This window comes from Nyctibius grandis, chromosome 5 (genome assembly GCF_013368605.1).
Source record: "Nyctibius grandis isolate bNycGra1 chromosome 5, bNycGra1.pri, whole genome shotgun sequence".
Taxonomy (NCBI): domain Eukaryota; kingdom Metazoa; phylum Chordata; class Aves; order Nyctibiiformes; family Nyctibiidae; genus Nyctibius; species Nyctibius grandis.
In genome coordinates, this window is record NC_090662.1 from 65,415,132 (window position 1) to 65,427,712 (window position 12,581).

General features: G+C 44.9%; 2 protein-coding genes across 5 annotated transcripts in view; one reads left to right on the top strand and one right to left on the bottom strand.

Annotated features, from left to right (window-relative positions):
* The window catches only part of NT5DC3 (5'-nucleotidase domain containing 3), a 189,637-nt gene that overhangs the window by 71,871 nt on the left and 105,185 nt on the right, over positions 1-12,581 (top strand). The gene's annotated exons all lie outside the window — the stretch shown is intronic.
* Positions 1-12,581, bottom strand: part of STAB2 (stabilin 2) — an 88,686-nt gene that overhangs the window by 45,801 nt on the left and 30,304 nt on the right. The window contains exons 19-27 of the mRNA XM_068402420.1: positions 7,464-7,526; positions 6,591-6,674; positions 5,298-5,384; positions 4,669-4,780; positions 3,220-3,400; positions 2,120-2,213; positions 1,745-1,903; positions 1,256-1,351; positions 377-472 (exon numbers count right to left, since the gene is read on the bottom strand). Of these exons, the coding sequence (XP_068258521.1) occupies positions 377-472; positions 1,256-1,351; positions 1,745-1,903; positions 2,120-2,213; positions 3,220-3,400; positions 4,669-4,780; positions 5,298-5,384; positions 6,591-6,674; positions 7,464-7,526 (972 nt within the window). The remainder of the gene's footprint in view (positions 1-376; positions 473-1,255; positions 1,352-1,744; positions 1,904-2,119; positions 2,214-3,219; positions 3,401-4,668; positions 4,781-5,297; positions 5,385-6,590; positions 6,675-7,463; positions 7,527-12,581) is intronic.

Sequence of the window (12,581 nt, forward strand, 5' to 3'; positions counted from 1 at the left end):
ACATGACAAATTGACCATTTCCACTAAGAGAGACCTTAAGGCAGAACTTCAGAAGAGCTGGGTGCTTGCTGCTCCCAAATGGGAGGTGAGTATTTGGCACTTCTGCACATTAGGCCTCTGGGGCTGCCATTTTTCAGTTTGTCTTAAGAAATATGCTTGGATCCCTTAAGCCCCTTTCCAAGCTGTTTTTTTAAACACAACACAACATTTTTGTATCAGGCAAGAGTCTCCAGCAGGAACACTGTCTGCAGATAGCACTGGTGGGCATCATATTTTTCTAACTGTTTACAATGGCTTTTCTATCTCTCTGGTTAAGAAACAGTGTGAGAACTGTGCAGTAGGTCCTGTGCCCAGAGAAGATGACCATCGTACTTACATCTGCAGCATTTCCATAGCATATTCTACCATCTCCTTCGTAGCCCTTTGGGCACACGCACTCCCAGCCATGTGAAGACTCAAACTGACAAGTTGCCTTTGAACCAGAAAGACAGAACTTGTCAAATACTCAGGAGACCACTCAAGAGCAAGGATGGCCTGTAAAGCCTCTTCCTGATACACATTTGTATACAGACTTAACCTTAACAAAGGATCTTAATACCATCTTCCATGGACATCCTCACCCTCCTCTAGGACATACTCCACCAGCTGAGGGCACTACCTACCTCACCTGCCCACCATCCACTAAGTCTAAGAGTCTAAACCTTTGCTCCACCCTTTCTTAATTCCTCCGTACATAAACTGGGCCCTGTTCTGTCACCTGACTATGGCAGACCCATCCTCTGCTCCCCCATGCTCTTTTCTTTAGCTCTGTCCCTGCATCCTGCCTGAGGCTGGTGTGGTTCTTGCAGGCAATACAGAGCACAGCAGAGCCTGCAGGACTGGTGAACACATGCAGCTACTGATAAAGCTGATAGATGCCTGCGTAGAGATGCATGACTTGAGTAAACATCTCATCAGACTATTGCAACCAAATTGTAATTGCTGGTAGAGAAGCAGCATTTATTTACTCCTGGCTTGATATAGTCCTTCTGTACAGGCAGAACTGGGAGCAGCCCTTGCTGTCTGTCCTCAGTGCATGTACCATACTGACGTGGTTCACATAGCATTTTTGGTGCTTGTGGCACTGCTTGGAAAGCTTTGTTCCAATTCAAACAGAAATTGCAGGCTTGAAATGCCAAGGAAACTATGGTGCATGCAGGAGGTGAGGTGTGATATGTATCTGAACACTTTGTTCAGGGAATGATTAATTACTCACCAGATGATGGCATTTTCCATTTTGTTGCAGGCATGAGTTTATGGGTGCGCATTCAATTCCGTTCCCCTGAAATCCTTCCTTACACTTGCAGTCATTCTGTCATTTCAATAAAACACAGCAATTCATTAAAATGATTAAAATAATGTGCATATTCTGGATGTGGTGAATTAGTGTCTCTGTGTTTCTGTGTATCTCCATTGACTTCAGTCTAATGACACTGATTAATATCTCCATAAGACCTTTATACCGGACATCTACTAACGTACTTACTAAAAAGTATTTGCTGCCAGAGCACCACCACGCAGGAGGGAGGGAGCACTGGGATAGGAACTGAAGGAGACTGCTTTTGGTAGAGCGCGCCGTGTGGAAATAGCCTTGTGGCTGGGAGGGAGAGGAGAATTTGGGAAAGAAAACAGGGTAGGAAGCACTGGCAGAGCAAAATGGGTGAGGACTAGTGCTGAAGGTGGCAACAAATGCGAGAGGACATACCTGACCCGGCCCAACGTATATGCAGGTGGCATTTTTGTGGCACCCTGCCATGGTGGTCAGCAGACAGTTATTGATGGCTGAGCAGTCCCTTCCATCTCCTGTCCATCCTGCCTGGCAAATGCACGTGTGCTCTCCCGGGCCCGTCTGAATGCACTCGGCCTGGGAGAGATGCAGAGGCATCAGTTCAGAATAGTTAGGTGGCATCTGGCTTTAGGTGTAAGGCTTGGCTCAGCAATAGTAATGCTGTTATTGGGGGAAAGAGCTTGAAACTGCAGTGAAAATTGTGAGTTTTCCTTCTGCAAAAGTTTCTGACTAAACCTTTCTTACTACCTACTTTTCTGTGGTGCAGGCTCTGTGGGAAAAGCACATACTTACATTGATATTACATCCACCTGGGTTTAAAGCAGCACAAGGATCAACTTTGCTGCAGCTTATGCCATCTCCCTCGTAACCGGATTTGCAAACGCAGCTAAGGAGACAAGAGGAGGAGGGAGGCATTAAACATGATAGGACAGCTGTAAAGTGAAGTGATTGTTTTCCACTCTAACACGCTATTTACAGGCAGCTTAAAATTGGTATGCTTGGATTGATGATGCAAATAGCTTAAGTGCCTACATCATGTTTTTTTTTCCAAAATATTGACTGGGTTAATTAAGTCAAATCAGGGATCCATTCTCTGTGTATGAGATGGGGAGTGAAATTAATTCTGTGCTGATGTGATCTTTGCAAAGGTGAGCTAGTAGCTCTAAATTAATTATGAGCTGGGGTTGCTCTTTCTTTCAGTGACACAGAAGATGGCTCTCTCCATGAAATGCATGCAAGACAATGAGCCCCCCTGTTTCACTGGGAACCGCCCCCCCCCATTAACCCATATTGGAGGGAATTTCTTAAGCACTCAAGTTACGCAACATCCCACATTCTGCTTTCTGTGGTGACTCATTATGAGTACACTGCGGCAAGAGGCAAACCTGCTGTGTGTGAAGGTGAGCGTGAGGCAAGTGCAAGACAGCTGTAGCAGTAACAGAGTTTTATGACTGTTCTTGTCAGGACTGGAGAGCATGTGCTGAAGTCTGCGGTGTTGTGGCATGCAAATCTTACCTGAGCTGACTGGAGTGAGATATCTATCCCCAGACTGCTTGAAAATTTCATTGTTTTTCAACAAGGCTCAAACTCCTAATTCACTAAGGGGTGGTTAGAAAGAAGAGATTTCTAAGAGCCGTTGGAGATGTTGGTAGGAAGGCAGCCTTCTGAACAACGGTCAGATCTGTATGCGTCTATCTTATCAGTGTTAAATATAAGGTACAAGAAAGGGCATTGAGAACTCTTAATTGCTCTCTTGCAACTCAAGGTCAATGAGGTGCATATTTACCAGTATTTCAGTGGCTGATGATTGTGTACTGCTACAAGGCACTGTTTTGATCAAGGAAAGAGCTGCATCATAGTTAATATTGATTAGATGCAAATTACTGACTTACCTCACTGCACCATCGCTAAGCTGACAGTCTGCATGTGCATGGCAGAGCCATAGGGAGGGCTCACAGGGAACAATCTGCTTATCACAGAGTTTCCCTGTGTACCCACTTCTGCATGATCCAGGAAGACAGAACCCGTCGCTGTCTATTCGGTTATCACACTTCCCATAAATGCAGAGGCAGTCTGCCAGAGATAAATTACAATGTGCAATTCCATAGTGGTAAAAGGCATCTGTCCGTAGCATTTCTCATGAATTGGCTCCTCCTTTTTTTTCTAGAATCTAAACATTTGTATTTTTAAAGTCTCACTTTGTTGAGGGACTTATTCTTTATTTATCATATCCATGTCTTTTCAGGTGTGTTTTATGGATAACTATTTAAAATCGATTTTGTCTTTATAATGCACTTATCTATCAATGAAAGTCAAAGTACTTCAGAGAAGTAGGAACAAAATACTATGTCCCAGGCTATGAAGGCTGAAGTGATTTCTTTGCACAACTTTTGGTGTACTTCCAGTGATATGGGAAGCCTTTTAATACTGAGTCCACAATCCTACAAATTGCACAGTGCTGGGCTAGTACACAGAGCAGCAGCACAGACCTACCAGCACTTTGCTGGGACTGGGCTGATTAGTGCTGCTGGGAGGCACGGCAATGTGCCCAAAGGACACAGTAGGTAAGCCTTCTGCAATCCCAAGTAGTGCTGGTGGTGACTAGTTAAGCCAACACATACTGCTTTGGCAGGACTGGAGCTTAGGCAATACCACCCTTTCTTACGGAATTTGTCTTTCTGTTTTTGTCCATGTACATCTGAACTTTCGAGTGAGCTGTGCTTCATGAATGACAGAGTGTTTCATAGCAAAAAAGGCTAAAAATGATCTTGTAGATGGGGAATATATTTACATTTGACATTGTATATTCTGTAGACTCTCAAATATAGTATAGTTTAACATAGCAGGATTAAATCTGTTAGTATATAGAAGATGACAGCTAGAACTATAAGGTATTCAATAGATCAGAAATTATTCAGTAAAGATGGTTATGAAGTGGCTCTAAACACAATCTGTTTATAGATCTAGTTGTTCTTATATTACATATGTTTGTCATTGCAGGCAGAATCTGTTCTGTTGTGAGTAATACCAGACGGGAATGGAATAGCAAAGATTTTCTTTTCAATTACTTATGTGAGTGAGACAGAAATGAAAAGAACAATAAATTAATATAAAGCGAGCTATGGCCCCTGCAGAAAGCCCAGTTAAGTCAGTGAGAAGATTTTCACTGACTCTGGACTTATGGTGTAAGCCTTTGAAATAAGAAACGAGAGTAGCCCAGAGAGATCTTGCTTATCCTCTGTAGAGACTGTTTAGTGAGCAGTTAAGCCCTACCTTAATGTTACTAGGGTCCAAAAGAAGTAGACCATGCTCTTGGGCTGAGTAAGTATGGCTGTACTTACCTTTGTCACACTGAGGTCCGTATTTCCCAGGGTCTGAGCAGAACTGGCAATGCAAGCCTTGAAATGCCTCAGCACAAATGCAGGTCCCATTTCCACCCAGGCCATCCATACACTGTATTATGGAAGAGAGGTGATTTCTATGTATACACTGAAATAAATCTTTACTTTTCCCCCAGAGAAGAGACTATATGCCTGTCCATATTATGACTGTGACAGACTATCAGAAAGAACCTCAGCTTTGATGAAAAAGGTGTTTCAAAGCAAAAGCTTTCCTTGTGCTTGTACTTTGCTGCTGTGTACCCTACATTCCTTTGCAATTTTAAAATGAGGATAGTGAGCTGTGCAAAGTAAAGGTGTCAGAATGCGTCACCCAGCCCCAGCCTTGCCTGCCTGCTCTGTGTTGGAACCACAGAAACCCACAATTTGGGGTCTGAGAGGACACCGATTCATTTTCCCCCTCTCTGTATAGCTGAACCTGAAATTCATGGCCATCACTGGACATAAATGGAGAGTGCAGCTCTTGTGGAGCCTAACGTTCCTGTTGTGCGGAAGTGCTTCAGGGACTTTTGGGATACAGCCTGTCCTTCCCCCCCATGAGAGCGCAGGTTGCTGCTGGATGCTCTGCTTACCTGCCCATTTCCTGAGCAGGGTTTGGAGAAACCTCCTGGACACGGACTGCAGTCAGGGCCAAAGAAGCCTTTGCAACACTTTGTTTCCTGTGAAATAAAGAAAATATCCTCTTTCCCAGTGCCTTCGTGCAGAGGCAGTGCACAAAAGACAACTCTCCATCGTGTTTTGGCCCTCTGGCAAAGGCCTGTAGGGGTTGTTGGCTCTTAAAAAGCTTGTGTTGAACCAGAACCACCTCTGCAATGGCTTTGTTAAACCAGGAGGGGTGTTGGCAGCCCAAGAAGGGGATGCACAGACCACCAGATCCTTCCCTTGTTCTTGTCAGACTCAGTGTCAGAAATCCCCGTCCTGTCACCAGTTAAGAACATGCCTGTGTGTGTCTGCTCATACTGTGTGCACTCTCGTACTTGCCTGTGGGAGCGCAGTGCAATTCAGAGGCAGGCAGTCTCCTTTGCATCTGAGGTGGGAACTGGTACATATGTTTTATCCCAGGGAGATGCCGTGAAAGCTAGACACGCTGCTTTGTTCTTCCTCCTTCCCTTCTGCACCAGTATGGGATTTAGCCACTACACAGCCCTAAAGGTTTTTCTTGGCTGCATCTTTTGTTTTAATCATGAATTGGCTGCTTGATACATTTATTTATCAAGAGCACAGAAAGTGTATTAGAAAAAAAACCTCATTTACATGTGTGATTCTAGGGAAATAGGAATTAGCAAATGGCTCTCAAAGCTTATGGATTTGTAGACTTCTCTGCTTGTTAACTTAATGGTGGTCATGAAATGCAGAAGCATATTTAGGAGCCCCAGGAGCCAGAAAGTTATAAGTACTTCTCAGGGGCTACTGACTTCTGCCAGGACTAGGCTTGCCAAGCAGAGCAAGTGGAGCGCAGTTCTCTGGAGTGTTTTCCGTTCATTGTTACCCAATATTGTGTGAAGTCCTGCGACAGGAGGGGCTGGGACCAGGGGGGACCAAGCTGTCCTGTTCTTTGTGGGTGAGGCTGTATGGGGCAGTGACAACATTTGGGCTTGGAGCCTTATGTGAAAACTTCTGTGTTACAGAATATGAGAATGTTGTTGTCAATAATGTATGGCAGCTAAAAAAACCTCACTGGAATTTTCTTGGTATCTTGCTCTAAGATTTACAGTAGCACCTCTCAGCCCCATGTAGAAGGATATGGAAACTACCTGGGCATCTCCAAATGTCTCTCAGCTACAAAAGGAAAGTTCACAATGCAAAAGACCGTATTTTGGAAAACTTTTATATATGTTTCACCTTAAGAAACAGTAACAATATACCTTTGTTGTTACATTGCAGGCTCTAGCACAGCCAGTTTTTTGAAAAGTTGGGCCTTCAATAATGCATCTTCGTTTTGAGAAAGGCTGGAACATGCACAAAATGGAAGCATTAGTATTTCTAAGCAATGTATATTTCTGTGATACAGTCTTAATATCGCAACATAAGTTATCTGGAGAACAGAAAGCACCTTGCTGTAGTGTTGCATTTAAAAAATTTATTAAATTATGTATTTTTTCATAATATGAACTTTGTTTTCATTGTTACTGAATGAGACATATAGTACTAACTACCAGTGAATTTTTATAACATGGGGAATAAAATTTCTGAGGTAGCTAGACTTGAATTTTTTATGTGGAGAAACATGCAGCCAGATTTGTGTCTCTTAGATACAAAGCAGATGGAAGATTTTCAGTCCTTTCTCAAGCTGCTACTGCAGGTAGTTACTTCTGGGAGGATGCTTAATCAAAAGGAAATTTTTAACAGATATGAGGTCTATTTTAAATGTATGCCTCCTCTGTTTTTCGTTTACCAACTCTCAAAGCATAATTGTATCAATTCTCTTTCCTCGCCTCTCTCTTCTGCCAAAGGCTATCCGAAATAGATCTTACTTTACCTGAGAAAAGAGTTAGAGCTTCTATGAAGTCTGCCAGGGATCTTGCAACAGCAAACAAAATAATGCTGAAATTACCTGATGCTTCGATCATTGCCAAAAAGAGACTAAATTACAGTCTATATTTGTATTTTTATAATCTCCTGTATTCATACCTGGTTCTTTTGCTCGCTATATTGGGAGAGCAGTAATCAACATACGGGGGCCCCTTCCCTCTGTGCATTTTGTACAACTGGGGAATCTGTTGGGAAACGGCACTTACAATGGGCTTTGAATCCTGCGGACAGGGAGCCAATGCATGCAGTAAACAACTTGTACACACACCCTAGATGGAAACAATAAGGATAGTCATTTGAAAAGGCATTATGCCAACTACTAAGATACATACTTGTGGATGATATACCCTGTAAATTTTAAGTACATCTGTTCTATGACTTTTAACTGTTACAGCATGGATCTGGAACCTAACAGCAGCACCAGGGCTATATTTGCTGGCTCTGATTTTTGCTGAGTGGTTGTTCATTTCCACCTCCTCCTTTCTATCTCATTTGTCCTTCCCCCACTCCCTTCTTTTAAAGAACTGGAAGCTTTCTAAACAGAAGATAAACATGGGCATGAATGCATTGGCATCCTTTGCTCAACCCAGTATAATATATTAACTAATATTATCTGAGGGTCTAGTGCAGTCTGCACACTTAACTTCTATAAGAATTTTTTATTTCTTCATAGGAAGAGCACAAATTAGTTGAGTCTAGCATATAGACAGTGTGAACAGAAATTTGTCTTGTGTATAGGCAGTGAAGAGAAAAATATTCTGTGCTTCCATGTCGTAGATCCTGTACTCCGCTATGATCCAGCAATATATAGCTATTTTTATGTCTTCACCTTTTGGTTGCCTTTCTTTGCTAGCTGATTTATCACCATGTGGTGGTGACAGAGACTGGCAATTACAGCACTGGGAAGATAAAACTTCAGTGGCAGTTTTAAACGTGAGTCCTCTGACAAGCTCAACGTGCAATAACTTCAGAGAGGTTGAGCCTTTCAGTGTGTGGATATGGAGTTTGTCAAAGCCATGTTGCTCATGACTGCTGATGTCTTGTGTTTCAAGCAAGTTAGAATAAATCCAAGAGCCGGCATCTGACGTGTTACTTCACTGTGTTTCACAGTCATTGGACAAGTGACCAAAAACCTGAACTATGGCATTTTCCTCACTGATTTATCACTGGAGCTGCAGGGAAAGAACCAGGTACTGGTTCGGATTTAGTAGTCCCTCATGTTGTACAGCACTTAAAAGAATAAAGGGCCAGACTTACAAAAGCATATGGGCATCAAATAGTTGAGGTACCAATGCCACTACTATGTTTTAAACACCTGTGGGTCAGACGTATTTTGGCAAATATATTTGGGCTTTATAAAAGCTCTTTAATAAGCTGTGTAGTCATGGCTGAAGTTTACTTAGACTCTTAGCTTTCTTTGCGTTTCTGAAAATCCCTGCAAGTGCCTCTTTGCTCCTTTAGAACTTAAAAATCTGGCTGATTGCTGTGGAAAGTGTTTCCCACTGTTGGCGTTGCTCTCCCTGCTGATCAGTGCCACTCAGTGTCACCTATTTGCTCCCTTTCTCCACCTGGGATGGTCTCAGCCATTGACGTGTACCTGCTCTCTACTTTTCCTGAGGATAGGAGTCCTGTCTCTCCTCTCTGGCATGCTGCTGAGGGGGGACAGGGAAATGTGTCTGCACTTCCATGCAAGGTCCAATCTACCCATTTTCAGCAGTAGATTAAGATACTGTCTTTGCACCGAAGCGTCTGAAGCATAGACGTATATTCACTTCCACCAAGTCTGCTGTGGGAGTGATGACCTCTGGGAGGAGGTGGAGCAAGAAGTTGAGTCCTGGCGTTATCACCAGCGTTCAGGTACAGTCACATGGATATGTATGTGTTAGCATAATTGTTTCATCTTTAGGGATGTACAGTTCTTGCAGGTGTGTACAACTGCCAGTTCCTACAAGGTTTATCACTTTTCACTGGTACCACAAGTAGTATTTACAAGGTGGCATTGCTCTCGTTTTCCGAGAGCGACGAAGATCACAGAATCACAGAATCAACCAGGTTGGAAGAGACCTCAGGGATCATTGAGTCCAACCGTTGCCCTGACACCACCCTGTCAACTAGACCATGGCACTAAGTGCCATGTCCAGTCTTTTCTTAAACACATCCAGAGATGGTGACTCCACCACCTCCCTGGGCAGCCCATTCCAATGTCTAATAGCCCTTTCTGTAAAGAAATTCTTCCTAATGTCCAACCTGAACCTCCCCTGGCGAAGCTTGAGGCTGTGTCCTCTTGTCCTATCGCTAGCTGCCTGGGAGAAGAGGCCAACTCCCACTTCACTACAACCTCCCTTCAGGTAGTTGTAGACTGCAATAAGGTCACCTCTGAGCCTCCTCTTCTCCAGGCTAAACAACCCCAGCTCCCTCAGCCATTCCTCGTAGGACAGACCCTCCAGACCCTTCACCAGCTTGGTCGCCCTCCTCTGGACTCGCTCCAACACCTCAACATCTTTCTTGAAGTGCGGGGCCCAGAACTGAACACAGTACTCAAGATGCGGCCTCACCAGTGCCGAGTACAGAGGGACGATCACTTCCCTAGACCGGCTGGCTACACTATTCCTAATAGAGGCCAGGATGCCATTGGCCTTCTTGGCCACCTGGGCACACTGCTGGCTCATGTTTAGCCGGCTGTCGATCAGCACCCCCAGGTCTCTTTCCACCGGGCCGCTTTCTAACCACTCTTCCCCCAGCCTGTAGAGCTGCATGGGGTTGTTGTGGCCAAAGTGTAAGACCCATCACTTGTTCTTGTTGAACCTCATGCCGTTGGTCTCGGCCCATCTATCTAACCTGTTCAAATCCCTCTGTAGGGCCTTCCTACCCTCCAACAGATCGACACTCCCACCCAGCTTGGTGTCATCTGCAAATTTGCTGAGGGTGCACTTAATCCCTACGTCTAGATCATCTATAAAGATATTGAACAGCACCGGCCCCAGAACTGAGCCCTGGGGGACACCGCTAGTGACCGGCTGCCAGTTGGACTTTGCCCCATTCACCACCACTCTCTGGGCTCGGCCATCCAGCCAGTTTTTAACCCATTTAAGAGTCCACCCATCCAAGCCCCGGGCAGCCAGTTTGTCTAGGAGGATGCTGTGGGAGACAGTGTCGAATGCCTTACTGAAGTCTAGATAGACTACATCCACAGCCCTGTCCTCATCTACTAAGCGGGTCACTTTGTCATAGAAGGAGACCAGGTTGGTCGAGCAGGACCTGCCTTTCATGAATCCATGTTGGCTGGCCCCGATGCCCCCATTGTCCTGCATGTGCCGTGTAATGGCACTCAGGATGATCTGTTCCATCACCTTGCCTGGCACCGAGGTCAGGCTGACAGGCCTATAGTTCCCTGGATCGTCCTTCCGACCCTTCTTGTAGATGGGCGTTACATTTGCTAATTTCCAGTCAGCTGGAACTTCTCCAGTTAACCAGGACTGCCGGTAGATAATAGAGAGTGGTTTGGCAAGTTCGTTTGCCAGTTCCTTCATTACTCTGGGGTGAATCCCACCCGGGCCCACAGCCTTGTGGGTGTCCAGCTGGCACAGCAGGTCCCTAACCGTCTCCTCCTGGATTACGGGAGGTTCACACAGCCCCCCGTCCCTAACTTCAGGCTCTGGGGGCCGAGTCTCCTGAGGACAACCGGTCTTGACATTAAAGACCAAGGCAAAGAAGGCATTGAGCACCTCTGCCTTTTCCTCATCCCCTGACACTACACTACCCTCCTCATTCAGCAAGTGGTGGAGGCTCTCCTTGACCCTCCTTTTGCTGTTGATGTATTTGTAAAAGCTTTTTTTGTTATCTTTGACCGTAGCAGCCAAATCAAGCTCTAATTGAGATTTGGCCCTTCTAATCTTCTCCCTACACGACCTGGCCACATCCCTACAGACCTCCCAAGTTACCCGACCCTTCTTCCAGAGCAAGTAGGCTCTCTTTTTTTCCTTAAGTTCTAGCCTAAGTCCTCTGTTTAACCAGGCCAGTCTTTTTCCCCGACGACTTGTCTTCCTACAGACTGGGACAGCCTGCTTCTGAATATTTAGCAATTCCCTTTTGAAACATGTCCAGCCTTCCTGGACTCCTTTGCCCTTCAGGACCGACTCCCAAGGGACTCGGTCCACCAACCTCTTAAACAAGCTAAAGTCAGCCCGCCGGAAATCTAAAGCAGAAGTTCTACTCTTGCCCCTCCTTACTTCCCCCACTATCGAAAACTCTAACATTTCATGGTCGCTACTCCCAAGACGGCCACCGACCCTCACATCTCCCACTAGTCCTTCTCTGTTCACAAACAACAGGTCAAGCAGGGCCCCTCCTCTAGTGGGCTCATTTACCACTTGCATGAGGAAGTTGTCCTCCACACATTCGAGGAATCTCCTAGATTGCTTCCTCTCTGCCATGTTGTATTTCCAGCAGACATCCGGCAAGTTGAAGTCGCCCACGAGTACAAGGGCCGGCTACCGGGCGGCTTCTGACAGCCGCTTGTAAAACGCCTCGTCCGCCTGCTCATCCTGGTTGGGTGGTCTATAACAGACTCCCACCGTAATGTCCGCCCTGCTGACCTTCCCCCTGATCTTCACCCATAAACATTCAACCTTGTCATCCTCACCATCTTCCTCAAGATGCACAATGGCAGGTAAGAACAGAAAAGCCACTGCTCCCTCTGGTATTCTCCTTGGTAGCTGTGCTCTGCTTAAAGCTTTACATATTAAACTGTATTTCAAACTATGCATGAAGCTTTCAAAGCTGACAAAAGTTCCTGACTTCAGTTTGGGGAATAATTTTTGTGACAGATGTTATTTGTTTTGTCTTTAAATAATTTTTCATAGTGTTGCTTTAGGATTGATCGATGTCAGCCATAGTTTGTAGGTAGGTTCCTGGTAGGGAATTCAAATTACTGGAGTGTAATTTGAATTTGTAAGGTGTTGATTGCTTTTTGTATTGGAGATTGTGACTCGGTGCTCTGCCTCATTTATGATTATATTGCACGTGCGGCACTTTGTAGTTACTGCCAGAGGTAATAGTTCTTTAGTGCCAGCTCTTGTGTTTTCTTCATTAAATTTTGATGCTGTCCAGCTCTGCTGGGAACTTCTTTCAAGGCTGTGGTTCTGGACTGTTGTAAGTTAAGATTGTAAATGTTTTGTGTTGCTGTACCGGAACTGTTACTGGCCCAGATATGTGCTTGAACACGGTCCAGTAACAGCTCATTGGAGCCATGCTTACTGCAAACTAAAAGCCTGATCTGATACTTGGTCTTCTTACCAGAAATAGTATCTGAATGTTACAGAGTG